This window comes from Colletotrichum truncatum (genome assembly GCF_014235925.2).
Source record: "Colletotrichum truncatum strain CMES1059 chromosome Unknown Contig_0001, whole genome shotgun sequence".
NCBI classification, from domain to species: Eukaryota; Fungi; Ascomycota; class Sordariomycetes; order Glomerellales; family Glomerellaceae; genus Colletotrichum; species Colletotrichum truncatum.
The window spans coordinates 4,902,609-4,929,364 of NW_027222398.1; the positions used below are offsets into that span (position 1 = coordinate 4,902,609).

At 51.7% G+C, this 26,756-nt stretch overlaps 12 protein-coding genes across 12 annotated transcripts; 9 read left to right on the top strand and 3 right to left on the bottom strand.

Annotated features, from left to right (window-relative positions):
- Positions 1-417: 417 nt before the first annotated feature.
- On the top strand, positions 418-1,099 carry CTRU02_201371 (uncharacterized protein; the record flags this gene model as incomplete). The annotated part of the gene is made up of 3 exons (XM_036726403.1): positions 418-690; positions 753-898; positions 973-1,099. The coding sequence occupies 3 exons, from the start codon at positions 418-420 to the stop codon at positions 1,097-1,099; spliced, it is 546 nt and encodes a 181-aa protein (XP_036582085.1).
- A 485-nt stretch (positions 1,100-1,584) lies between these two features.
- On the top strand, positions 1,585-2,190 carry CTRU02_201372 (nudix domain-containing protein; the record flags this gene model as incomplete). The annotated part of the gene is made up of 1 exon (XM_036726404.1): positions 1,585-2,190. The coding sequence occupies one exon, from the start codon at positions 1,585-1,587 to the stop codon at positions 2,188-2,190; it is 606 nt and encodes a 201-aa protein (XP_036582086.1).
- Positions 2,191-2,291: 101 nt separating this feature from the next.
- On the bottom strand, positions 2,292-3,939 carry CTRU02_201373 (ceramide glucosyltransferase; the record flags this gene model as incomplete). The annotated part of the gene is made up of 2 exons (XM_036726405.1): positions 2,292-3,786; positions 3,842-3,939. 2 exons carry the CDS (start codon positions 3,937-3,939, stop codon positions 2,292-2,294), a joined length of 1,593 nt encoding a protein of 530 aa, XP_036582087.1.
- A 1,047-nt stretch (positions 3,940-4,986) lies between these two features.
- Positions 4,987-7,233, top strand: CTRU02_201374 (tRNA-splicing endonuclease subunit; the record flags this gene model as incomplete). Its single annotated transcript, XM_036726406.1, has 1 exon — positions 4,987-7,233. One exon carries the CDS (start codon positions 4,987-4,989, stop codon positions 7,231-7,233), a length of 2,247 nt encoding a protein of 748 aa, XP_036582088.1.
- A 1,372-nt stretch (positions 7,234-8,605) lies between these two features.
- Positions 8,606-9,462, top strand: CTRU02_201375 (GDSL-like Lipase/Acylhydrolase; the record flags this gene model as incomplete). The annotated part of the gene is made up of 2 exons (XM_036726407.1): positions 8,606-8,914; positions 9,007-9,462. 2 exons carry the CDS (start codon positions 8,606-8,608, stop codon positions 9,460-9,462), a joined length of 765 nt encoding a protein of 254 aa, XP_036582089.1.
- A 1,425-nt stretch (positions 9,463-10,887) lies between these two features.
- Positions 10,888-12,441, top strand: CTRU02_201377 (gamma-butyrobetaine dioxygenase (TfdA family Taurine catabolism dioxygenase); the record flags this gene model as incomplete). The annotated part of the gene is made up of 1 exon (XM_036726409.1): positions 10,888-12,441. The coding sequence occupies one exon, from the start codon at positions 10,888-10,890 to the stop codon at positions 12,439-12,441; it is 1,554 nt and encodes a 517-aa protein (XP_036582090.1).
- A 351-nt stretch (positions 12,442-12,792) lies between these two features.
- On the bottom strand, positions 12,793-14,183 carry CTRU02_201376 (SGT1-like protein A; the record flags this gene model as incomplete). Its single annotated transcript, XM_036726408.1, has 2 exons — positions 12,793-13,308; positions 13,371-14,183. The coding sequence occupies 2 exons, from the start codon at positions 14,181-14,183 to the stop codon at positions 12,793-12,795; spliced, it is 1,329 nt and encodes a 442-aa protein (XP_036582091.1).
- Positions 14,184-14,671: 488 nt separating this feature from the next.
- CTRU02_201378 (lanosterol synthase) lies at positions 14,672-16,639 on the bottom strand (the record flags this gene model as incomplete). Its single annotated transcript, XM_036726410.1, has 2 exons — positions 14,672-14,986; positions 15,044-16,639. 2 exons carry the CDS (start codon positions 16,637-16,639, stop codon positions 14,672-14,674), a joined length of 1,911 nt encoding a protein of 636 aa, XP_036582092.1.
- Positions 16,640-18,154: 1,515 nt separating this feature from the next.
- On the top strand, positions 18,155-19,740 carry CTRU02_201379 (meiosis-specific topoisomerase spo11; the record flags this gene model as incomplete). The annotated part of the gene is made up of 5 exons (XM_036726411.2): positions 18,155-18,473; positions 18,530-18,596; positions 18,658-18,901; positions 18,952-19,032; positions 19,204-19,740. 5 exons carry the CDS (start codon positions 18,155-18,157, stop codon positions 19,738-19,740), a joined length of 1,248 nt encoding a protein of 415 aa, XP_036582093.2.
- A 245-nt stretch (positions 19,741-19,985) lies between these two features.
- Positions 19,986-20,646, top strand: CTRU02_201380 (ankyrin repeat containing protein yar1; the record flags this gene model as incomplete). Its single annotated transcript, XM_036726412.1, has 2 exons — positions 19,986-20,181; positions 20,264-20,646. 2 exons carry the CDS (start codon positions 19,986-19,988, stop codon positions 20,644-20,646), a joined length of 579 nt encoding a protein of 192 aa, XP_036582094.1.
- Positions 20,647-21,389: 743 nt separating this feature from the next.
- On the top strand, positions 21,390-24,711 carry CTRU02_201381 (ankyrin repeat protein; the record flags this gene model as incomplete). The annotated part of the gene is made up of 3 exons (XM_036726413.1): positions 21,390-22,482; positions 22,547-23,369; positions 23,427-24,711. The coding sequence occupies 3 exons, from the start codon at positions 21,390-21,392 to the stop codon at positions 24,709-24,711; spliced, it is 3,201 nt and encodes a 1,066-aa protein (XP_036582095.1).
- A 730-nt stretch (positions 24,712-25,441) lies between these two features.
- CTRU02_201382 (uncharacterized protein) lies at positions 25,442-26,221 on the top strand (the record flags this gene model as incomplete). Its single annotated transcript, XM_036726414.1, has 1 exon — positions 25,442-26,221. The coding sequence occupies one exon, from the start codon at positions 25,442-25,444 to the stop codon at positions 26,219-26,221; it is 780 nt and encodes a 259-aa protein (XP_036582096.1).
- Positions 26,222-26,756: the final 535 nt, after the last annotated feature.

The following is a 26,756-nucleotide window of genomic DNA, read 5'->3' on the forward strand; positions in this document are numbered from 1 at the left end:
ACTCGCTAGCACAACCTTCTTTGTTATTGAACAGCCGCGGCCCGGGAGTGGAGACGGAACAGAAAGTTGTGCGTTGCCCAGCCGGGCGAAGCGATGCCCCTCTTCCATTCACATCGCCCAACTTGTTTGTGGACTTCCTTCGGCTCGTGTGGAGAGTTCTGCCGGGGGACGGCATCTTCCCGGACAAATCAGCAATTTAAGGGAATAATCTATCAGGGAAACAGGTTTTGAACCGAAGCAAAAGAACTTGTGTAGACAGGCAGCTTTCAATATCACGCCTGATCAGGAAGGAGGCTCAAGTTTTGGAAGTTAGTCATGGAGTATATAACGCACCCAAAAGCCACCAGCATGTTTCTCGGCTTCTTTGCCTACTAGTAGGAAGACCAACAACAAGTTAAGAGGGCTGCCCATATCAAAATGGTCAATTCAGCTCTCCCTACCTTGGCTGCCCTGGCCTTTGCCTCCTTCGCCGGAGCCGCTCCTGCCGCCACCCAGTCAGACACTGTCGAGGTATTTTCCTTCGCCCAATGGATCGAGGGGATCATCGCGAATCCCGATGGAGACAACTTGACGCCAGATGAGGCTGTAGAGGCCTGGCGTGCGTCCATCGACCAGACCAGCCCTGTGCCAGACAGCGGTCTTCTTCAGAAGCGATACTGGTGCAACACGATCCCTAACACCGAGGCTTACGTATGTCGATACTTTGCACTATGCTGCGAATGATATCCAGCGGAAGGCTAATATATATCCAGGTACCTGATGCAGTGTGGTGCATCAACGACGTCGCTCGCAGAGGCGGTGCGGAGTGCAGAGTCGACACTGTGACCGTCTTCTGTGTCCATGGTCGTGCCCAGATTACTGGCGTTAGAGGCGGCCTCAATCCTACTTCCTCGTCTTGGTAAGTCATCAAGGAAAAAGAAGAAGAAAACATCACTTAGCTTTTCTCGGGCGATATGCTAATCTTGTGCAAAGCAACGACGTTGCCCGCGGCGCTGGTTACGTGATGGACCACTGCACTCGCGCGGACAACATGGTTCAAGGAGCCGAGTATGCCCATGGCAATGGTAACCTGCTCGTCTGGATTCGTCGCCCCGACTAGAGGGCCTGGACTGCGTTTGCACTCCTCATAAGCGTTCTTAAGAAGAGAACATGTTAGATAATGATACCTCTTTATTCATGTGTGGGATGGACCGAAGGCATATATTGCCCTGTCTTCATGACTGTTCTCTCACCGAAGAGCTCATGAACGTGAAACGACACGGTTTGACGGATTGAGCATGGAGTAGTAGGTGACAGCTGTATGGGGCTATTTAAAACCTCACCAAACAGGCAGTTGAACAAGCCCGCGTAACAGTGAGACACAACAAGCCCACATGTTTGGAGCAATTAGAAACGGGCTGGGCTGCCAATAACGCCACCGATACCCCAAAGATAGACTCGGCCTGACTCATCCGGTGGCCGGCTTGAACGTCACACCAGTTACCAGTAACCGATGATAGCTCCTAATAATTATCTCTGTCCAGAGTTCAAATCTTCTGTCGTGCTTACATTGTCTCCCATTCGAACCACAAAGTGATAAACACAATGGCCGCGTGCGAAGCCAATCCTAACGCAGCCAAGTCGGAATTCCTCCAAACTCAACAGCGCCACTACCCTTCCAATCACATCCTCATCTCCTGCGGGACCGTACCCGTCGATCCTTCTACGCGGAAAATTGCCGTCCTCCGTGACAGCGTTGACAGCACCGTCTGGCTCCCAAAGGGCCGCAAAGAGATTGGCGAGGATCTTCTCGCTACAGCTCTCCGAGAGACGCGTGAAGAGACGGGTTTGAAAGTCGAGGCGTTGCCCCTCAAAGTCGCTACACGCGCGACGCCGAGTCAGGCTCTTGAGGGGACGTTTCCTGTTGGTGAGAATCCGGATGTCACTGACGGTTTGCTGAACTCCGAACCCTCCTCCGTGTGTGTATATCCATGCATCTACACCGGGGCGCTCAAGATGGTGTTTTGGTTCGCGGCGAAAGTTGATGAGGGGGACGTTCCGGTGGAGGTGGCGCAGGCACCTTGGGATGAGAATGTGAGATTGGAGTGGGTTAAGGCACGAGACGTTGCGGCCATGATGGCGTTCAAGGCGGATGGGGACGTCATTGAAAAAGTGTTGGCTGACATGAGGAACTCAGGCTATGATATTTGACAGGAGACTTCTTCGGTGTTGATGAGAATGGTGAACAAGGCAAGATGGACAGACATCAGTGATACCAGGGGTGTTGGTACCATGATCATGGTATTACTGCATTAATCTAATCGATCTTTACTTCTAGATCTTCTGCCACCTTCGGATATGCTAGCTGGTTGCTGACCAATCTCGACAACACTCATATCAGATCGGACAGTGAAGCTCCGGCCTCTCCATGTCACGGTAGATCCACAAAAGACGGCCCAAGTCCAAATTGGAAGTGCAAGCAATTCCCTACCGATCCAGGTAGGCAACCACTCAAGGAATGATCTCGGTGGAGCGCCGCCGGGGGTCTTTGTACCCCTTGCAAATCTCGGGGTGCTCTCATCGACCTCGATAGTGTATCCAGCATGTAGCCGGTTGTATGTGAACCAGTCGCAGGTCATCCAGATGGTCACAAAGGCCAACCAGTATAACCCAAACGCTCCCCAGGTTTGAGCAGTGCCAAATACTTTGTTGAACCATGGGAGCGTCGTTACAGCGAAAGCAAAGTAGCCACAGCACAACAGCGACTCGACACCGGGCTCCACTAACGTGGCAGCAGGCACCGTCCACTTGCGCGCACGCAGCCATCTAGCACGGCGGTGAAAGTAGGCGCTGATTGACATCCCAGCCATGGGCTGGACGGCGATGTCGCCGGCAACAAGACCATGGTTCTTGAACCCAGGCAGGCTGGCCTTCCAGAGGTAGTCCCCGATGAGGTGGTCCTCGCAGATGTATTCAGAGAAGTAGTCAATGCCCAGAGGAAGGGGCTTACCAGGGGGTAGAGCTGGGTTCTGGGCGGGATCCGTAATCTTGTCCAAGTGCGACTTGCGAAACATGTTGCTCTTGCCGACGGCGCAAGGAGCAATGCCTGTTGTGTTGATTGCGCCATAAAACTTGGCGTGAGTCGTGGCCATAAACATCTCGTCCAGTCTTCCTCCGCCCTGAGCTTGGATGTAATCGAGTAAGGAGTTGCTGTGCACATGAGAAGACCCAGACAGAGACCCAGAAGACAAAAGTGTCTGAGCCTCTCCTTGTGAAGCATCCCGATGAGAAGCTGTATCGACAACAATGGGCAGTAGATGTACGAATTTGTACGGTTTGACTTGACTGCCTCCTGGTCCGTAACCCATTAGCTTATCCACCATACGTCCAGCAACTCCCTTGCCAATCCAGATGTTGCAGTCCATGACCCAGATTATGTCACCCTTGGCCTCACGATAGGCGCGACTGATATTTCTGATCTTCGGGTTCGGTCCCAAGTTATCAATGCGGCCTTGCTGACCATGCAGCAGAGGGTCCTCCTCCTCCACGAGTACATGCACATCAAAACCGGGATATTCCTCCACCAGGCTCTTCAATAGCGGATACGCCGGATCGCTCTTCTCAGCCACGCACAGGTAGATTGTCATTTTATCGGCCGGGTAATCCTGATGGAACGTGGAGGAGATGCATTCGTAAAGACCATGCTCGATACCCTTTACAGGACGGATGATTGTGACGTGAGGCACATCTTCTTTCTTGAGAGAGGAGGAAACGGAAGGCTTGGGTCGGGACGAGTAAGACAAGAAGCTGTGGTCAGGTCAGCACTGGGAGACAGTGTCCACCATCTAGGATATTGACTTGCATTCTAACGATGCCAATCGACTGCACAATGTATACGAAAGTGCTCCAGACAAGGCAGACAGTTGCTGCAGCCTGAGCCGCTAAAGACATATCTGCCATGACGCAAGATAGTTACTACTGCGTTGTGCCGAAGACGGAGAAAGTGGGTATCAATGAAGTGCGATCTAGAATGAATTATCGCTAGGTGAAACCAAACGCCATAAATGCAAGATGTAGGAAGTTCAGAGTGCGCCTCGTCACAAATCCATTGCAAAGCCGGTCAAAATGAATCCTTGTGAGAAACGAGCCGGGGAAAGAAAAAGGAAGAAACCCAAGTAAGACCCAGGCAACGATATTTAAGAAGTAAGTGGGTGACGAGATTGTGGTGTCCCAATAATCAGGGATATCGGAGGTGTCCACGTTTGCGTGGCATTGTAACTCAACAAAGCCCCACCAAAAAGCTCCCAAAGCTTATGCGAGCACGAGCCTTTTGTTATCGCCTTGCGATTGAGGCAGCTGAGGTAGGGCTGGCGAGGCTGAAGGAATGTGGCTTAACTCTAAGCGAATGTCGGTTAAGCCACATGTCATCCAAGATGCCGAGTTTTTCCGGCAAAAGAGAAGAGTCAGAAGGTGGGGACGGAAGCAACCGATGGGTACAGCGGAACCCTTTATCTTCTCAGAAATTTTCTGCACAGGCTCTTGCGACCTACTTCTTTCAACCTTACCACACGTCTGCCGAACAGGATCGAGGTGCCTCCAGCTCGTGGGGTGATTTTTCGATTTGAATGGCCCAATTGACGGGCAATCTGTCGGCAGGACGGGTGGATGACTTTTGAAAATGTAAGTTCCAAGCTTATCCTACGCATTTTTTCCTTTCTTCCAGAATGGCGTTGGCAGTTGGGCAATACTTCTATTGTCGCGCGCGTACATCAACGTCGCACAATGGTAATGTGTTTCCCAGTTGACCTTACAGCCTCGTTTGCTATGATGACACCAATCCCATTTTGTGCGAAGAGGCGTCTTCATTGAACCTCGATGAATGCTCAAATATAGACTACAACGGTATCTGATGCGAACTTGTTAATTGTCTTGTTTTCCGTTTTGGCGGTGCTTGTATAAATATTACTTGCTAACAAGTCACCAAAGACAGTCATGACTTGCTAGAAAATGTCCCAAACTAAGAATGTGGTTTCCCAGCCCTCACCGGCTGGGACACCCGGGCAGCAGAGCGCTCTAGGCTCGTCAACGCCGCGGCCGAGAGGCCCTCCTTTGCACAAGATCTACGAGTTGCCTGCTCCTATACGAACGTTCCCGCTTCCTAGCTTTTATCCGAATAATCCAATTTCTCTTTTCCACATCCTCTTCGCATGGACAAAGCAAACTTTCTTCCCGCCTCCTGCTGAGCCTTCCGTGGTGTACGAGGGTATCTGGTCTCCCCAATCCAAGTCTGTTAACGTCGTCGACGAGAAGTCCATGCGCGCGCTATGGGAACAGGGGTTCTATGGCAAGGGCAACCTAAGTCGTAGTGAGCCTAACTGGCTGAAGCGCGAGCAAGTACGCCGTGGGCTGGTACCAGGTCAGGTCAGCGAGTTAGTTACGGCAAGCCGCCGCGAAGAGCGCAGGCAGATGAAATGGGAGCGGGCCAAATCCGAGCAAGAGATCATTCGTCAGAGGCGGCTCCAAGAAACGCTGCAAACAACTGGTGCTCCTATGGATACAGTAAACGCTACCGATGTCACCTTTAATACTCCCAATGGCCATGCTCCAGAGGCTCTGGCCGAAGCGATCTCTTTGCCTGAGCCCATTGCCCCTATCGACCTGGAGGCTGGGCCAGAATCTTCTGTTCAAGCTACATCCATCGTGACCAAGGACAAGTCCTTAATTACACCTACCGAATCTAAACCGGGTGTTGTGCCTTCTCCGTCTCTCCAACCTGTGTTGGATTCGCATGCTGGACTGGTCAATGTCATCTCGTGCGCAGTTCAGACGCCTGTTCAACCGCCAATCTCACCTACGATCGTCGAGCCTAACGACACCCCCCGAGCATCTGAGCAGGCCAAGGTCATTGTCGGATCCGCCCCAATCGGTCCATTAGAGATCCTTCGTTTACCCAACTCTGACATCGCTCGGGTGGCGACAGATGGGCAGGATGATCATGTTGCAATCATACCCAAAGACGATGTTGGAGTTTTGCATTCGGAGACCAAGATCAACGTTGAAGGCATTCACGTGGTTCCAAATGGAATGTCCAAGTCAGCGTCGCTGGCTGGCAGCCATGCATCATCGTTCGCTCCAGCCAGTGCTGCGCCTGTCGGACCACTGGAGCTGCTTTGTCTTCCCAATACACACGCATCTTCCGTCAACGGAACTTACATCGACCAAAGCAACGGCACCAAGAGCGTTGTCAATGGGTTGTCCGTGAAAGTCCAGCCGTCGACAATCCCTGATGGCGCCAAGAGTGACCCTAAAATGATGACGGGTCACCTGATCAATGACTTGATCGATGGCGTCAATGGTGACAAAACTGTTGACAGCACGAGCGTGCCATACACACTCAAGGCTGGAAGTACTACAGCGACGGAGTTACCATCGACGCCCAAGCCTTTGAAGCGCCGGAAAAGCGTGCGTTTTTCGCCAAAGGTCGAGTCGGCAACCTATCAACTGTCCGACCCTCCCAGTCCGAGCTATGCTCTGCTGAACGGGAAGGCCACACCGCCTCTCAATGGTACGCCTCTGGGGCCTAGTGTCTTAGAAGCGGATGAAGAAACAAATGCACTTGTGGATAAGCCAAAGACTGCAGACGATGACATCTCTTCGGTCTCTGAGCCCACAGAGGTTGTGAACAAGGAGCACCTTCAGCTTACTACTGAAGAAGCATTCTTCCTGTCCTTCGGCCTTGGCGCTCTTCGCGTTGTTGACCCTACCACAAAATCACCTATTCCCACCCCGGATCTTCTGAACATATTCCGGCAATATTCGTATTTTCCCTCCCGTGCGGACTCCGACCTCCAACCCGACGATGGTTTCCTCGTCAATTACGCGGTCTACCACCATTTCCGCTCACTTGGTTGGGTGCCTCGCCCTGGTATCAAGTTCGGTGTCGACTGGATGCTTTACGCCAAGGGACCGGTTTTCGACCACGCAGAATTCGGCGCCATCATTCTGCCATCGTACTCAGACAGATGGTGGAAAGAGAGCGACCGTCAGCTTCCGCGCAAGACATGGCACTGGCTTCATGGGGTGGTTCGTGTACTATCGCACGTACAGAAGAGCTTGGTCCTTGTCTACGTTGATGTGCCCCCGCCACCCCAGTTTGATGAGGCACTGAAGAAAGGGGGGCCTGCGGAGGTTTTTAAATTGTACAAAATTCGTGAGGTCATGGTTAAGCGGTGGTCGAGTAACCGAAACCGGTAACCACGAAACAGGTATATGTGTTCATATAGGCGGTCGTTGAGGGAAATGACCAAAACGGCGAAAGGCAGTTTTTACTGATCACGAGAAAAAGCTAGAAGCTTAAGGTTTTGGGCGGCGAAATGAGAGATACACTGTTACACGACTTTCGGGGATATTGAACGTTGGTGCTCTCCACTTGGATGAGGCTAAGCTGTATGAATATGCAAACGGAGGCTCCGGAAGACGGCATTTTCGACGGGAATTGCGAGCGACTTGAAAGTTTTTACTAAAATACCCCTTATCAAACCGCCATGTCTTTTATGTTTAAAACAATGTATGATGATAACGAGGCAATCTGTTGGAAACACTATATCGTCCCATAATTTACGAGTCAAGTTTTCATTAAGCACTCTCTGCACCCAGCAGCTGTGAACAAGCTCCCCATCGTATCGCCCCTCTTGGGCAAACCCTGCCTTCGGTTGTTACTTACTGCTTTCAGAGCATTACCAAGGCCTTGGCCGGATGAGCCCGTAGTACAGAGGATGTCTCCCGCGCTGAAATTGGACGAACTGCGACGGTGAATTAAATTCCAGGGACCGAGATGACCCCGCAGCACGTGGACTCTCCGGAGAGGTTTCAGTTGATTACCTACTGGAAACCCCCCTCCCCGCGATCTCGCGCGCTTCTAGATCCGTCCGAAGGATTACGCTTAATATGTGCCGTCCGCTCGTCCGACGTGCAGCTTTCCCCTCCCAGACGGGATTGGGGTGCCGATTTGCGTGCTTTGAGCTGCAGCGGCTGACGTATTCTAGCCTAGATCGACCTTGGGGATCAACGCGCCGAAAGCTGGCAACGTAGCTGTCGGAAAAATCAACACATTTCAATCCCATGTTGCCATACCCCCTTTCTGCCCTGAAAAAGCTTAGCCCAGAGCCAGAGCCAATGGAGGTGTAGCAAGTATGGGATGGGAAGCGCTCGAGCTCGTAATTCCATTGACGGAAGAAATCAAAGTATCCATCGTGGGTCCCGCGTGGCTCCGTAACTCCCAGCATCATCCCCGGTCGCCCAGGGGGAGCCCCTTCAGGGAATCTGTACGTGTATACAACCTTCTAAGACAGAGTCGTACCGGACTAGGAACGAATAGAGAAGTTAATCTGATGATGTGACTGGATACGACCGCTTGGCTTCCTTAATTGAGAGTAAGGTTTCAAGGGAGCTAGAGACGGGATGGTCGGCAGGGCTTTTTTCTTGTTTGAAACCGGATTCTTATAAGAGGAGCCCAGAGGGCTGCCTCTGTTCGGACGATAGCTTCACCTGTTGTTTCGTTTGAGTAAAGACAAGAGGTCATTAGTTACTCAGTTACCCCAGACAGTATCGACCAACTGCACGCAAGATGAAGTTCCAAACTGTTCTTTCCGCTCTCCTTCCCGCCTTTGCGCTGGCCGCACCGTCCTCGGAGCCGAGACAGGCCAAGCCTCCCGCCTTTTTCCTCGCCGGCGACTCGACAACGGCGGTACAGTCCACCGGCGGCGGTGGTTGGGGTGATGGTTTCCTCGCCTCTCTGAAGAAGCCCGCTTTCGGCACCAACTATGGCCGCAACGGTCGCACGACGGTTGACTACGTCAGCCAGGGACACTGGGCGACGGTCAAGAAGGCGGTCCAAGACAACGCTAAGAACTTTGACGTCTATGTCACGATTCAGGTGAGACCTCATCGTCCTCTCATTCCCTCTTTGGGACTTGTCTCCTCTCCTATCATGAGAAGCAAAGAAACTGACGTGATATCCCATGACAGTTCGGCCACAACGACCAAAAGCCTGAGAAGAACATTTCCCTCGACCAGTACCAAGCCAACTTGGTTAAGCTTGCCAACGAGATCAAGGCCCTCGGCGCCACCCCTATCCTCGTCACCCCCCTCACCCGCCGCAGCTTCACCAACGGCGTTGTGACCAACAACCTCTCCAACGAGCGCCAGCGCACCATCGCCGCCGCCTCGCAAGCCAAGGCTACCTACATCGACCTCAACCTCTACAGCCGCAAGTTCGTGCAGGCCATTGGCGAGACCAAGGCTCACTCTTACAACCTCAAGGACGGTGACAACACCCACCTCAACGTCGAGGGAAGCAAGGTCTTTGGCAGACTCGTTGACGACTTGTTGATCCAGAAGAAGCCCGCGCTTTCTTCCTGGATCAACCCCGACAAGGCTCTTAGCGACGAGATCTGGAAGGCTATTAACAGCTCCTCTGTCTAAACAGCAGGAGTTGAGAGTGGGATTTTTTTCCGGAAGAGAACCGATGTAGTAGGTCTGCCGGGATGGCAGGCTGATTTTTCATATACCAATTTTGATTGTCTATAGTTTAGTAAGACAATGTACAAAACTTGAAACAAGGCAATGGCACCGCTATCAACGTCGAGTTTGACAGTGATAATTTTCATCGGTTGATGAGAAATGTTAGCATCTCAAAGCTTTATTGTGACGTAGTTGGTGTATCTCGATGTCTGATTTGAGCATGTTGTAGCCCATGGATCGACTTCTCAGTTACCAGAAAACAAACGGGTTGCGTGTGGATTTCTGCTGGGCTCTTGGCCACCTATGGAGGAGTGGATTTGCCTGGCCCTAAAACATATAATTAAGATGATGTAATAATGTCAAGCCGGGAAAGAGTTCACAAATCAATCCATGTTAGAACTCCATACGGGCATGCTAGCAACCCTGGTCCTTCAGCCGCAACAACCGCCGGGCAATTGTTCGGATTTACATGCGGGATGGCGAATTCTAAGGACCGTCGGCTGCCACAAAACAGCCAGAAAAGAAATTTGCGGAAAATGATAATCAGATGCTGCGTTTCGCGGGTGGCCCAGGCTTTGCAGTATCCATGTGAAGGAGGCTAAGCCACGCCGCATGAGATTCCCGTCGTCCGGCTGGGGCTTGGAGGAGTTGTGGAGGTCACGAGGTTGCACTGTTTGTTTGACTGTGCTGTTAGCATGTGACATGAGGACTTTGGCAACTTGAGGATATTTCGTATTGGCAACCTTGAAACGGTTTCTCAAGCGACAACTGTAATGCTGGTATCAATTGTTGGTTTGCAAAATGAAAGTGGACTTTCAAGATTGGAGGAATTGTAAACAGAGACACAACTTATATCAGATCAGATTGCAGCTGAAGCAAATCAGAGTAAAATGCACAATTTCCATAAATGCATGTGAAAAGAAGGCCTGTGCTGTGAATGACGTAAAATTGTGTCCCTCCAGTACTCGACTTCCCCCACCTAAACGAAAAACAAAAGAAAAGAAAAATGCCATCCGACCGAGGTTCGGCCCCTCCTTACGGCACCTAGCTTCCCTGCCACAGGATAGCTGCCCCCCTGAACACTCAATTGGGGAGCTTCCACCCCGCGGGGAAGCTATCGGCAAAAGCGACAAAGATATTGGACCAACCCCCTGTGCTGCCCTCTTTAATCGTGCCATTGTCCACCCATTTTCTGCCCTTTGCCTTTTGAGACACGATGGAATCTCCGGCTAGCTGAGAAAAACAACTTCCTTTCTTCAAACTTCTCTACCTCCGACGCCGTCTTCTTCGTTCTCGTCAGCTTCCCAGTAGCTGCCATCTCACGACGTCTTCTGTTGCTTGTCCTTTGTTTACTGACCACGAGAGCCCCCCGATCTCGGTCTTGACATGGCGATGAGGGCATCTATCCGGTCCGCCTCGCGCGCGGCGCGGACTCTGGAAGAGACGAGATCGAGACCTTGTCTATCCTCTCGCCTCCCTGGCCGACCATATGCCTACGTTCCTCTCGCAGGCGTTCACTCTACTTCCCGCAAGACCCAGGAAGCTGCCGCCCTTCGCCAGGATGCAGACGTCTTTGTCCCCATTCCCGAGGCCAAGACCTCCACTCGCCAAAGCCCTTATGCCTCGCCCGCAGAATTCAAGGAATCCCTTCGATCATATCTCGATTCGGCCCAACTTCTCCATAAAGCCTTGAAGAACCAACATCGACGCCTTACGGCACCTATGCGTTACGAGCTCGCGGACGCCCAAACACTTAAAGTCTACCGCCACAAGCCCGACCAACAGACTACCAAAACCCGCAGTTTTGACGCTGTCTACCTGAGAGACCGCTGTCCCTGTCCGCAGTGCATCAGCCCATCTTCCGGCAACAAGTCCTTCTCCACTGCCGAGATCCCCGAAACCCTCGAGTTTGAAAGCGTCACAGAACAACCCGATGGCTCCGTCCACATCACCTGGAAGAACGACGTTCCCCGTGCTGCCGCCGCCGGTCATGTGTCTGTGTTCCCTGCCGAGGGGACACAAAGCATGCACCGAATCTTTAGCGAGCAGCCTCAAGCATACGCTCCTCTTAAGACCCCGTTCGATAGAAATCCCATTCGTCGCGTCCTCTGGAACAACGAGACGCTGGCTCCGCGCCTGCAGAAGATCGACTACAATGATTTTATCGCTGACCGTCGTGCCCTCCGGAACGGCGCCCGCGGACTCGCAGAGATGGGCCTCCTATTCCTTACCAACGTGCCTCAAACCGAGACCGCTGTCGCCGACATTGCGCTGAGATTTGGCGCCGTAAAGGAGACGTTCTACGGCCGCACGTGGGACGTCATTTCCAAGCCTGATGCCGAGAACGTTGCGTATACGTCTTCATACCTGGGTCTGCACTCAGACATGCTCTACCTGGAATCACCTCCCCGTATTCAACTCCTCCATTGCCTAGAGAACTCGTGTTCCGGCGGCGAGTCCATCTTCAGCGACGCCTTCCAGGCTGCCAAAACACTCGAGAACCTGGATAAAAACATGTTCAATGTGCTCAACAAGGTCAAGGTCCCTTACCACTACAGCAAGAACGGCTTTTACTACCGTCAACAACGTCCCGTTTTTGACTTCCTGGGCAAAAGTGCAGCCTCCGCCGAGGTCTGGTGGTCGCCGCCGTTCCAGGCCCCGTTCCATAACCCCAACATCACGACCGATTCCAAGGTCTGGCGCAGTTGGCACAAGGCCGCCAGGAAGTTCCAGGAGATCTTGGAACAAGGCGACAACATGTTCCAGTACAAGCTTCAGCCTGGAGAGTGCGTGCTCTTTGATAACCGGCGTGTGCTTCATGGGCGCCGCGCCTTTGACACGGGAAGCGGTCGTCGCTGGCTCAAGGGCACGTACGTTGCCGATGAGGACTTCGTCAGTACGCTGAACAGCCTGCGCAATGACAAGAGCCGTCAAAGGTGACAAGGTAAAACCCGCGCGCGCCATGCCCTTAAGGTCAACAGTCATTACACGACGAGCTTTTGAATGTTTCCAGTCATTCGTTTGGCCAGCTTAAAACTATACATCGCCATGTCATAGATACCAGTTCTCGTAGAGAATAACGACAGAGTCCTTCCCTTCTGTCATTTCATGTTAAAATGCTAGCTAGCGATTGCCCTTTTTGACTACCGAATCCCAACGCCACGCCAATGAGCAGAATTGCTCTTGCAATGCCGTAATGCAAGTCAAGTCATACACATATATATAGTACCCTTCATACTGAAACAGAAAACGCCGTGTTTGTAATCTCATGGACCCGTATACTCGGCCTAATCAAGATTCCCACTTCTTGGCCTCGACGCCCTCGGGGGGCTGTGTCTCCACCTTGCGGTCCTTCACGTCGTCCCAGTCGGTGCTGAGCGCGGTGCCGTTGCTCTCGGTGAAGCTCTTCATCATGGCGCGCTGCTGTTCCGGTGTGGCTCCCTTGTACAAGCTCTTGAAGAAGAGATTGATGTCCTTTTCATCATCGTCTTCGTCAGCTCCAATGCTGTCCCAGTTCTTGGGGCCGGATTTGGAGGATGTCGGGTACGCGGGGCCTTCCTTCTTTGCGGGCTCTGCAATTGGAGCAACTGGCTTTGGCTGATGAGCCGGAGACGCCTGTGCTGGAGCTGCGGAAGGAGCCACATTGGGATCGCGACGAAGGGTGGGCCACTTGACTGCCTGGGCCTTCTTGAGTTGAAATTCGACCTTGTTTGCAGTGACGGTGTGCTTGCTTCCCGTAGCGTCGATCTGGCCCCAGAGAGGGATAGTGAACCAGGGCTCATGTCCTGGGATGTGGCTCATGCGTAGCTGTTTTTGTTTCGTTAGCTTCTATCGACTGCATTCACGGCTATGTAAGGGTGTGTGCATACCTCTTGTTCGCCGTACTCCACCTTGAACTCATCCTTTGGCACACCCTTCGCAAAGACAGACACAGACATAGTAGTGTTGCTCTGGAAGAAATCCACTCTCACGTCAGTCTGCGGCGCAGGCTTGCGAATCGACTCAGCAGCCGCAGCCTTCAGCTCCTCCTTCTCCTCCTTCTTCTCCACAGACTGCTCTTCGCCGGCGTCGAAATCGTCCAATGAAACATTGGGCGTAAACTTGACAGTCACCTTGCGCCTTTCGTCATCCGCAGGGACCTTGTCCAACTGGCCTAGAATCTGCAGCCGCAGCGCACAAGCAGAGTTCCAAGCGGCAGGGGCTCTACCCTCCGCCGACATACCGCCAGCACCACCAGACTTGGCATTCCTCTCCGCTTCGGCCGCCTTCATCTCTTCGGTCAACTGCTGCCTCGTGGCAGTCGCAAAGCCCTTCTCGTCAACAACAGGGTTGCGGAAAGCAGGATCGGAGGTGTTTTTGCCCTCGACCATCCTCTGCACCCAAGTCGCGCAGGCATCGGCGTTGGCATACTGCCCAAGGCGGAAATACGCGACAGCACGACGATGCTGCGCTTCCCTGATAAGGTCGCGGTTGCCGCGGGATGCGGCGGCAGCGTAGGCTAGTTCAGCATCGCGGAGGGCGCGGGCGTAGTCTTGCTTTCCGATGTAGGCTTTCGAGCGGGCAATGAGCCATTTGGGGGAGCGGGTCGTCTTGAGGGCCTGGGTAAGCTTGGTGACTGCTTCATCCCAGTTTTTGGCGTCGACGGCGGCGATGCCGGCGCTGGCGGCGGTGTATTCGGACATCTTTCTTCAATGGTTCGTCGTTTAGCTTGTGGGGTTGCTATTAATTGGAAGAACACTTGAAAGAATGAGTAAGAGTAGAAATGGTTAATTTTCGATTTGTAACCGAGAATAAGGTAGTCTTGGCAGTTTGGGGGTTGGTAAACATGCAACGAAGAAGATGCAGTTCACAAGGTTGATTTCAGACTGTTCTGGAAGCTGTGGTGGGGTAACTGCCTCAGTTCGACTTTCTGCCGCCGAGCTTGGGCCACCCCGCATTTTGGCATCTGACCGCCTTTGTTCACCGAGGCCAGAAGGCTCACCGGAGATTTGTCCACGAGTAGTCATCAGCACCCTCACTTTGATTTGAATCTGAGGCTCATGCATCAAGCCAATGTCTCCAGAACAATGGGTCCAACGGTTTGTTTACTTGAATAGAATCATTTATCTCATTAACATTAAGGAATATTCTAATTATGTACTTCCAGATCTGAGAAAGACAGTCCAAATCTTTATTCCGCCTTGCCGCTAATGCCAGGCGTGATCTTTTCGTCGGGATATTTGCGTGCGAACATGCCAAGTGCCTTGATGGTAAAGCTGAACTTGTAGTTGGGGTAGATGATGGTGCAACTCTTGTTGAAGACGCCCTCCATGGCCTCTTGCAGCCACTCGCCGTTCGCCTGCTGGCGGTCCATGAGGAACTGGATGCCTTTGCGAAGAGGCTCGATATGGGGGTACTCTGCCTCCATCAAACCAATCAGGGCCCAGGCAGTCTGCACGACCAGGGAGCCACTGGGATGCTCGTGGTACTCCATCGTCTCGCTCGCCTAGTATCATTAGCAAAGCTCTTCTCGCCGCGGAATAGACTCAGTGTCTTGTCTTACCTTGTAGCTCTCTGACCAACCTCCATCCTCTCTCTGCTTCGAAATGAGGAATTCGCACCCTCTCTTGGAGACCTTGCTGGTCGTATAGACATCTCCCATGCTGGCCAAACTCTCGAGCGCGAACATGCCAGCGTATGTAAAGCAGATGCCCCAACTGCCATACCAGGAACCGTCATAGTGCTGGTGAGAGCGAATCCAGTTGACGGCGCGGGTGATGAAAACCCTGATGTCGTCCTTGCGGTAGTCGGGCCAATGCTTTCGGAACAGCGACAGGGCTGTAACACAAGCGGTTGTGCATTCGGGATAGTCATACTCAATCATAATGCGACCAAACACCTCTGCAGCATTAAGCATCTCCATATACTCGCCACCACGACGCTTTTCGTAGGAACCCACGCCACCGGTTTCGTTCTGGTACACCAAAATGCAGTCGACCGCATCAAAGATTCGCTGGTCGTCCAAGAGCTGAGGGTATCCCTCGGTCTTTTGCAGCATGATGACAGATTTCAACGCCTCCGAGATACAGTCGCTCACGGCATAACCCTGTTCGCAATTGCTAAAGGCCCAGCCGCCCTTGCGCTGCTGACGGTAGCACTTATCCGAGTCCTTGCAGTTGTCGCGAATCTGTTGGCGGTCAAGGAAACCTAAAGCCTTCTCCAGCATCGGGCGCCATCTAGCCTCCTTCTCAAGACCGGCGGCCACTACACTCTGGATCATGAAGGCAGTGTCCCAACATTGCACACCGTTGGTTCCGTTGCCCAGCATACCCTCGGCGTTGACCCAAAGTGAGTCCTCGAGTCTCTCAGTGTGTCGGCGGACGGTGTAGGCACCTGGACCATCCCGAATATAGCACACTACGTGGTTCATGGGACCGTTTACAGGGGCCAGGCCGAGGTAGTCGGTGTTTGCGTCCTCCATGTCAACTAGCTCACTGGCCCAGGCCTCAGCTCGCTCCTTGATGTAGTTGGTACGCAGGTACGGGTTCCAAACGTTTACTAGCAACCAGTTTACTGTGTTGAGAAGCCACGTCTTGGGGTGGTAGTTGTCCCCGGGATGGATGTCGTTTCGGTGAACCTTCCAGTTGATGGATTCCCAGGGCTCAACGAACAGCTCCTTCTTCAAAGAGCGAATCACGTCCGTCTCTTCAACTGACCACCGCCTTGAGTAGATGTAGGACATGGGCAGGAAGACTTGGCGGATATGAACCCACCATCGACGAGGGTGAATGGGCACCCAATTGGGCAACAACCAGATCTCAGGCGGCACTGGGTTGACAATCTCCCAGTCTACGACACCAAGAACAGCAAGCCACCACTTGGACCAGTGAGGACCTTGGGTTGCGCCGCCGAGTTCATGAAGCCTGGCCCTGGCCTTCACCATGACAGGCTCATCTGCGTCAACTCCGAGAAGTCGCAAAGTGGTGTAGTTCAAGGACGTGCCGAAGACAGTGCTGATACCCTCAGTATGGAGTCCCCAACCACCCAGCTCAGGATGGGCGCGGGCAAACAGGTAGTTTTTGATTTCGGTCGCCTTTGCCGAGGAGATGGGCGACTTCGTAACATAGAGAGCAATAACGGTACTCGGCAGGAGGAACATGGGACCGCCGTATTCGCAGCCCCAGTCGCCGTAGGGCAGTTGGAGCTTCTCAACATATTCAAGACCATTCAGCGTCGCATCGAGGGGACTATTGGGCTCGGGTAGGATTGGGAGGTCCTGTTTGTGTATATCTGGTTAGCGGGGCATGTACGTGGTATTGCATGGGAGGTTAACTGACTGTGGGAAGACCCAAGAAGTACTTGTCAGCGTAGGTTTGGGGCCATTCCTTTGCAGCATCGTCGTCTTCAAGGTATTTCCAGGTGTGGCGACCATCCTCGTCCTTCATGCGCCACTTTGTACGGTCTGTCTTAGCGTCGATGCGGGGTCTTTTGGGCCATTCTTGCTCGGCGATGGCCTCTGCGACACGCTTGCGTGACTGGGTCGCCTCAAGACCGTTACCGTTGCTCGAAACAATCGGCTTAAGACTGTTGCTGTTGCTCGAAGCAACAGAAGGCGCTTTTTTCACAACGACCATCTTGGCGGTGGTACGGCCCTTGAGAAGACCAATATATAGGTCCTAAAGGGTAAAAGGGGGGTTGTCGTGGGGAGAGACGACGATGCTGGCGGCGGGTGTTAATGCACTTATTAAATGACAGCCCAGTCGGCGCAAAGAGCGCGGTCCCTTGCGTGTTTCCCTGAGGCGGTGTCCAAAAAAATGACGGAAAGTTGCATGTGCTCGGGAATAACCCACCAACGTCGTCGTACCACACCCTGGTCCCAAGATGATTTTAATTAGTGGAGTCAAGCGATTTACAGGGGCAAATCAATAGCCTCAGGGGCCGCCCAGTCGAAGTCGGCGCCTGCCAGTACTTGTATCCGTAGGTACCTCATCTTCAATATTGTTCTCGTCCTCGATACCCAAGGAATCCGTGGCCTGAGCACCACAAACAATTAGTTCATCTCAGCAACAAACTTCTACCCTCTGTGATACAGTTTCTTTGTCAATCACGTCGATACGAGTCCTGCGAAACACACAAAAACCGTATGATTACGCTTAAACCTTTTTGACAGGTGCCATACTAGTAATTGGTAGCAAAATAGCATGGCTCACGGGCTCCAGAGATAAGCTTCGGGCGGCTTCTGATACTTGAAGCCCTGTGTCGTGAGCACAAACCATGCGCCATGTCATCGTCCCATCCAGTGGTGGTGCTGTGTGTTTCTGAGGGGCGATCTGCCGCCCAGCCAATTCGCTGTGCCAGGCCATTCGGTGCTCCTTCCTTACTGGAGTTGAGGGGTGGCCGAATGGGTGGGAGCGGCACTCATCCCATTGGCCAATGGCGAAAAGGGTGGGGTGGCATCCCTCACCCAAATAGCCTAGTAGTAATTAGTTCCTGCATCTTTCAGCTCCCTGCTGTATCTCCCACTTCTAGGTTCCTCCTCCTATGCTGTCAGCCACGTTGAATCACCACTACAGGGCAAATCTGATCAAGGTAGACCTTGAATCACCACTGCATTGCGCAAGACGATGCGTATAGATTTCACGTCTTTCACGATTCATCTATAACCATCCCTTCAATGGATATTGCTATGCCTCATTTGCCAGACCATCAGCATGGTCAACTAATCTCGCAGCCATCTCAGTCTCACAACATCGTCGACATCCCGGACTTGGATCCTGACAACAATGCCGTTGGGATAGCCATTTCAAAACTTGAAGACATCCTGGCTAATGTACAGGAAGCGTTATGGGACAGACAAGAATTGTCAATTCCCTACAGAACTCGTTCTCGTGCCCGGCAGACTAGCAACAACCCGGGAGGCAATCCTCGCTTGCGGCCTGCAACTTCTGCGGTCCGGTTCCCTGGTAGGACTGATAATGAGGCTATCAAGTTCAGTGTGTTCATGAATTCGCTTGATTTGGCTGACTCAAATTGACACATGCCTTTTTAGCTCGATTGTTGAAGATCTGTCAACTATCGCTCAGTGCCTTGATCGCAGGTACCCCAATTACCAAGAGGTCCGAAATGGCCCAAACTTACAACTCTTTACACAACCACAATATCTGATATCACAACCAGGAACATTTACTACCAGGACCCCGTTCTGTTCAAGAATATGTCTGTTGTCGACAAGCTAGTAGATGACTTAGCCTATACTCTCGGACTAGGAAGGGACAGCCTCAACATCGCAAGTACCCCCTCCTATCGTTTTTGCGTTTTCTCAAAACCAAGTCAGGTTGCGGCCGCCAAAGGCCTCATAGCGGGGCCTCTCATCTTGCACCTGAAAGACTCTTCTAGGGTTGATGCATCATCCAGTGACACCGTATGTCGTCCAGTCTTCTACCTTCTAGCTTTGTGCTTACCATAGCCCAGGGTGTACTTCTCCCTTTGACAAAAAGTCTTGCTCGGATCGATTTCCGTCTCGTGGAGTGGGTTTTGGTCATTGAGAAGGAGGTGGGAGTGTTCTCTCCATGCGTTGGAATGATCTCTCTCTCATAAGCACAGGCGACCTTTCGAACATTGGCTGCGGCACGCTACTAGGACACGTCTGCAGCAGGACAAGGGTTTCTTGTTACAGTAAGTCCCTTCGCAGCATTTGAAAACACTGATTGACATTGAGCCCAGGGTAAAGGTGTCCCGGACCTGAACACCAGGCAATTTCTCCACCAACTTCATCACGCCAGGCCAGAACTTCCCATTTTCGGCCTCGTTGACTTCGATCCGTATGGGATAAACATCATGCGCTGCTATAGCCATGGTTCGCGTGCCTATGCTCACGAGACGGGCGTTACTGTTCCATCAATGCAGTGGCTTGGAGTCAAAAGTAACTCCCTCATTAACTTCCAGTCTCCGTTGGCTGAAGAAGACGAGTTAGAGAATGAAGGCCTTGCCCCTCCCGCTAGCCGGGCATTGCGCATAGGTTTTAACCGACGACACCTGTTCGATAATGGCTTCAAGACCACTAATCCCCTTACCGAAAGAGATAGGAAGGCCTCGAAACATATTTTGCAAGATTTACAAGAGGACGTCGACGAGCACAACATGGAATGCCGCCGAGAGCTGCAGGTAATGCTATTTTTGGGCATCAAGGCGGAGATCCAAGCTGTGGACCACGCAGGCGACATGTCAAAATGGCTGGACGAGCACATGGTCAGCCGCTAACTTCAAAATCATGGCCTGTGGTGTTATATGAAAGGTTTTACTATTACTGCTCTGAAATTAGGAAGACTTGTAGGGGCGCATGGTTCAAGCTAATTAGCAGGCGAATGTTTTGACGGAAGAACAGTGTGGGGTATGCATAAATATTTACGCACCGTGTTTCCACACACATTACTCAAAAATTTCTACTTCACCTTGAAAGACTCTTTCACAACGGTCAGAACAGAGCCTCAGAAAATCTACCCAAAATGGCGCCTAAACTGTCAGAAGATGAGATCGATGATCTGATTTACTTCTCCCGCGCTGGCGAGCTTGCCGACCTTCAAGAAAGCCTCAAAGCCCTGTCGGAGCGCGAGGGCGTCTCCGTCGGCGAGATCATCACCGCCGCCAAGGATGAGGGCAAGTCGACCTGCCTGCACATGGCCGCGGGCAACGGCCACCTTGGTGAGTTTTTGCCTCCAAAATCCCTGCATTTTATGCGAAAACACTTTAAATAACCAAAAAATATTCTGACACAATCCGCCAGACGCTGTCAAAGCCTTGATTGAAGCCTTCGCATCTCGCCCCGCAGACGAGAAGAAGGCCTACGTCGACGCCGCCAACGAGTTTGGCAACACCGGCCTTCACTGGGCGTGTCTGGGCGGCCACCTCGAGGTCGTCAAGCTCTTGGTCGAGAACGGGGCTTCTCCGGCCATCGCCAATGACAAGGACCAGATTCCTCTCGACTCAGCCCTTTTCAACAGCAAGCGCGAGGTCGCAGACTGGTTCTTGGCGCAATCCGGAGGTCTCGAGAGCGGGAACCAGGAGGGTCTAAATGATGCGGCGGCGACGGTTGAGATTGAGGATGACGGTGCTGAGGGCGACAAGGCCGAGAAGGAGGGTGAGGGTAGCGGCAGCAAGGCTTCATAGAGTTTTACGGAATCAAATGAGTTAACGACAGTTTTGTGTTTGTGGCCGGTCCGTGATTCATAGCGGCTGTCATAAGAAACTTGGTGAGTATGACTGTTTCGCGCTCGAGATGCCTCACAGCAAGCCTTTGAAAGATTACCAGAGTTCATGTGCCTGGAAAGAATTTGTCGTCTTGTTCACCATGTTGCTTTTGCATCCAGTAAAGTTTTCCCCTCTTGCATTTGAGGTGCAGGTATCAGGTTGGTTTTCTACAACCCAGTGGAAAACAGCCGCTGTCAATCGGGGTGTAGTCAATATCCAAAGGTTACCTTAGGTTGTGATTGTGGTAGCATTCAATGGTATCGATGACAGCTGTCGATTTGGTTGAACAAGTGAGCCATACCATACATCTTAAGAAAGGTCGCAATGATTGGTCCTGCATGCCAAGATTGTATCGACCCTGCCTTGTCTGCTTCCTTCGTTTAGTGCTGACTGACTTGAGCACTCGTTTTATGGCCCCGCCCATGAACCCTGTTATCAGTTATCCCCTTATAACTCCGCCTGATTCTTCGTAGCTGCAAGTCTCTTCTCATTCCTTGAGACAATACACTCCAACACATTTTCTCTTAACACAACCGGTGTATCACTCCTCTATCCGAAAAAGAATGAATTGGCATCGACAGGTTTCAACTCGCAAACCGAGAATGTAGTCGGTAATAGCGAAGCAAGATCTAAATTGTCAGTATTTGGAATTTGAGACTGCCATGTCCGACACATCGAGCACAGTAGGACGGAGGGAAGAGACGGAGTTCGGCAATGACTCTAGGGACGTTCGCATGGTGAACCCCAGCATGTTGCGCCACGACGCGTACTCGGTGGGCTGGGTGTGTGCTCTTCCAAAAGAACAAACCGCGGCAATATCGATGCTTGACGAGCGCCATCCAGATATGCCCAATATGAAGCCACCAAACGACACCAATGCTTATACTCTCGGATCCATCGGCAAGCACAACATTGTAATTGCCTGTCTGCCCAAAGGCCAGATCGGCACCGTGTCAGCGGCAACTGTGGCTTCAAAGATGGTGACCACTTTCCCTTCCATCAAAGTCGGTCTCATGGTTGGGATTGGTGGTGGCATTCCGTCAAAGGTCAGATTGGGAGATGTTGTTGTCAGCACACCGTCGGGGACACATCCAGGAGTCGTCCAGTGGGACATGGGTAAGACAAGAGACGGTGGTAGATTTGAACGTACAGGGGCCTTGAACAACCCTCCAACTTTCTTGCTTACCGCCCTCACCAGGCTGGAATGCGACCACGATATGATTGGCTCCAAGATTCCAGAATATTTGGATGATCTCGAGCGAAACTGGCCTAGGCTCGCGCCGAAATATTTACGGTCAGATTCTCTACGCGATGTTGTGTTCAAAGCAGATTGTAGCCATATGGATCGAGACGAAACCCAAGAGAGCGTCGGCTCTGAGGACGACGATGAACCTGAAAATTGTCGGTATTGCGACAAGACGAAAGCCAAGGAGCGCAAGCCTAAGGAAACGGGTGTCCACTACGGGCTTGTTGCGTCTGGGAATCAAGTCATTAAAGATGGCATATTCAGAGACAAGCTCAACAAGGACCTCGGCGGCAACGTTCTTTGTATCGAGATGGAGGCGGCCGGGCTCATGGCAAACTTTCCGTGTCTAGTCATCCGAGGAATCTGTGATTACGCCGACTCACACAAGAACAAAGACTGGCAAGAGCATGCTGCTGCAGTCGCTGCTGCATTTGCGAAAGAGTTACTGGGATATGTCGAGCCAGAAGTGATTCGAGAGGAGCGTTCGGTAAAGGAAAAGCTCGAAGATAGTATGCGCGAAGTCACTCAGAGTTAAATTACCCAGCATGCATCAGCTAACAAGAAACCGGGCAGTTCATGATATCGTTACAACAACTGAGTCAAAGGTAGAACGTTTGGGACGACATATGACCAAAAAACAAGATGTTGAAGTCCTTGAATGGCTTACACCTTACGATTATGGACCTCAGCAAAGCGATTTCCTTGCCAGGCATCAACCGGGAACTGGCCAGTGGTTCCTTGGGTCCAATGTGTTTCAAACCTGGATGCAATCCAAAGGAACGACATTATTTTGCCCCGGTATTCCTGGATCCGGCAAAACGATCATTACCTCTGTTGTTATCGACCGTCTTAGCCAAGAATTTCATGAAGACAAGACAGTCGGCATTGCGTACATTTTTTGCAACTACCTTCGACATGGCCAGCAGAGCCTGCAAGATTTACTGGCAAGTTTACTCAAGCAGCTCTCTCAGAGCCTAGAAGATCTTCCGCAGGGCGTGAAGGCTCTTTACGACTGTCACGCCGGGGCACGAACAAGACCTTCCTCTGCCGAGTTGGCGGAGGCTTTACTCACTATTTCAACCTTGTATTCGAAACTTTTTATCATAGTCGACGCTCTTGACGAATGCCAATCAGCTGGAGATTGCAGATCATCTTTTTTGGTGTACTTATCCAGGGTCCAAGTTCTGGTAGGGGCAAACATCATGTGCACATCACGCCATATTCCTGAAATTGAAGAACAGTTTAGGGGCTGCTTTAAACTGGAAATCAAGGCGTCAGATGACGACGTCTACAAATATGTTGACAACCACTTGTCAAAGGCCCTTCAGTCCATTCCAGAGACCCCTGATCTGCAAGATGCCATCAAGTCGAAGATAATGAGACTAGCAGATGGGATGTATGTGTTTTCGACTTGATGACAAACTTCAAGATCATACACTAATATTTTCAATAGGTTTCTTCTAGCAAAGCTATACCTGGATTCACTTAGAGACAAGACATCAGCAACTGAAGTCCGTCAAGCGCTAGCGGACATCGAACACCAGAGTAACAAGCATGCGACAGACAACGACAAGAGAAACGTGCTTTATCAGACATACGACCAAGCCATGGATAGGATTAACAACCACTTGCCCGGTTTCAGAAACCTCGGTATGAAGACACTAGCCTGGATCGTACATGCAGAGAGGCCACTTACTACATCGGAGCTTCAGCACGCCCTCGCCGTGAATGAAGGCGATGTAAAGCTGGACCGCGAAAACATACGAAAGGTTGAAGTTGTCTTGTCAGTTTGCGCAGGCTTGGTGACGGTAGACGAAAACAGCGACGTGGTGCGGCTGGCGCATTTCACCACGCAAGAGTACTTCAGGTCCACCCAGACTCAATATTTTCCAAACGCACAAAGTTACATATCGACGGCATGCGTCACATATCTCTCATTCCACGGGTACACGTACCCGCGCCGGTTCGATGGGAAGCTTCCACCCGAACTGGAACCCCTCTCACTATTCAGCTACGCGGCGGAAAACTGGGGGCATCACGCTCGCAAATGTGCAGCCGCGGTACAGAGCGTCGTCGACTTCCTGACCGACGACATCAGCGTCGGCGTTGCATCCAGCTTGTTGTGTAATTACGCCCAATTATCTCCCGACAGACACTGGAGGGGTCTGCACGCGGCTGCGTTTTTCAATCTTCGAGAAATCTCAGACGCGCTGATCCAACGCGGATTCGACGTGAACTCTGCCACCAGGGAATTGAAACTGACGCCTTTGATGATTGCTGCGGGCAGAGGCTTCGAGGAACTCGCCATTCTCCTGCTAAATAATGGGGCTGACGTCCGACTGACGAACTGTCATGGGTATACGAGCCTTCTCTTTGCCGCTGATGCGGGTAACTTGGCCATTACGAAATTGTTGCTGGATAAGGGGGCCGATGTCCACCAGAAGGACGACTGCGGGCGTACACCACTACATTTGGCTTGCTACTACGGACGGCTGGACATGGTAAGATTACTTTTACAACAGGGAGCAAAGGTCGGTATAAAGAGTATGGCAGGAAGCACGCCACTATCAGAAGCCCGTAAGGGAGGACACGAGGCTGTTGTCAAGTTTCTTCTCGAATGGGGGGCGACACACAATTCCAGTGGTGCGGATGAGTGGGAGGCTATTGTTAAGAGTTTAGGGAACCGGCAGAGGATGAATCAACGTCGTTCCAAGAAAATGCTCAAGAAGTCTTCTTAATCATAGAAGTTTAAAAGCGAATGATTTGTTTAAGATACCAATCATGTTGAAGAGGTTTTAGGAGATGTAGCAATCTTCCATACCCAGCCGGTCGAAGTGTTTGTATGATGCTGCGATTGAAAACAGGGGTGTTGATGATAAGTCTTGAAGTCGCCGAGCTTAGCATTCAACCCTGCAATTCCTCTCGCGATAGAATCATCCCTCTTTTTTTCGTGCTCTCATCCTTGTATAGTTGCCCTTGTTGTGTTTCAAAGGGTACAACCCCATCCTGCGAGTCGAACACCTAGTCAATAATTCGCACCTCGTATACTTAAACGTGAAATGGGCCAATAGAAAGCCAGGTATCCCTTTCAGCTGAGGAACAGGCAGTGCAAAGCTCCTCATCGCCACGCCGCAGAAAGCATAGTCAGGCGGCGAAATGGAAAATCGTACTCTAAAATCCCCAGCAGCGGAGTACCGCTCAGCCAATCTACGAAATGCGTAGCATTTTTCGGGGAATGATGCGGTTCGTTCCCGTACTGCACCGCCCTCTAGTTCGCCTTGTCTCGGTGTGACTCAATCCCCGGTGACAGGCCGATTGATGGGTGACGGCCGGGAACAGAGTGCTTTTAGAGGACATGTTCGCTGGGACACAGACCTTGGATAATTTCAGCTTCAGTCACAACAACATTGCTCGTTTTCCCATTACCATTTTGCAAGGAAAAAACAATAGTCAGTTACTTCGAGGAGGATGGCGCAATTTATGCCGCATCTTCTCAGCGAATCCACGCTCCGACGCCACGAGGATTGCGCCGCCGAAAATGCCAAGCTCGCGGATTGCTGGAAAGGGCGACAGGTAGTCATCCTGACCATAGACTGGGCGGACGGGCAAATCTACCCCAACTATCGTGTCATGCCAATGATTCGTCTCAATATCCTGTCCCCCGACGAGAAACCCATCCTCGATTCTATCAGCAGTGACAGGCACCCAACGCGACAGTTTTGCAGGCGCTCGGTTCACATGGTAGAGCAGAAAAAGAAACACACACGGTTCCAGCCAAATCCGTATTACATGAAGGTCGACGAGCATGAGACATTTGACTTGCACGACGAGGACGCCAAGAAAAAGGTGCATGAGTTATTTGACGGGTTGGCGGCAGAGTATACAGCTATATGTATTGTCAGCATTGACGTCCAGGACTCGATGAAGGCATTAGGGGTATTTGGGGCAACACTGGCATCGTTGCCATCTAACATTGTGTTTGTTGATCTGGTAAAGGTACTGGAGCATCAAACAAGGGACGGAGAGATTCCGGAAGAACTTCAGTCCTACACGGACCAATTTATTGCGATGCGGAATGGCAGATATGATCGCTGCACAGGGCCGGTGGGCAGATGGCTTGGGTTGACTCATTTTAGGTTGCTGGAGGTGCTTGGTCCGGCTGCCGAGAGTCGACGGCAAAGCTTCAAGAAGAGCGAGAAAGAAGATGCGGCATTGAAGAGGATAGCAGCGCGAATGCGAGGCAGGTAATCGATGGAAATGGGGTGGAATGATTTGACGATACCATGTGAGCGATCTGTACATTTACCAATTCGGACCTTATCTTTTTGCGAGATACGATGTAGACTATCAACAGCCAATAAATGAAGCAAATCAATGTTTTTTCGGCGAATTTTGAAGAGGTATCACGGCCTGCAGCGGCTGGGTAATAACGGCTAAATAGGTACTATTCCTTCATCGGGTAAGAAACATCAGCCAGCAACAACACGTAGGAGATTGAGTGCCCGGGACAAACGTTCCAGCGAAGTGGATTATGATAGGCGACAGAACAGAGACAAATAGAGACAATGGCAAGCATTGACGTGAAAGATGAAGGACGAATACCCAAGAAGAAGAAAAAAAAGGTAGGAAACTAGGTGATTGGTGAACTTAAGCAAGACAGTGTGACACGGCTCAATTCCTGCAGGAAGCATCACGCGTGGGGGTCCACTTTCCGCAACAACAAAGATGTGGGGGAAAGGGGGGGGAAGGAGGGCGGGGGGCATTTTTGGGGGAGCTCGCCCTT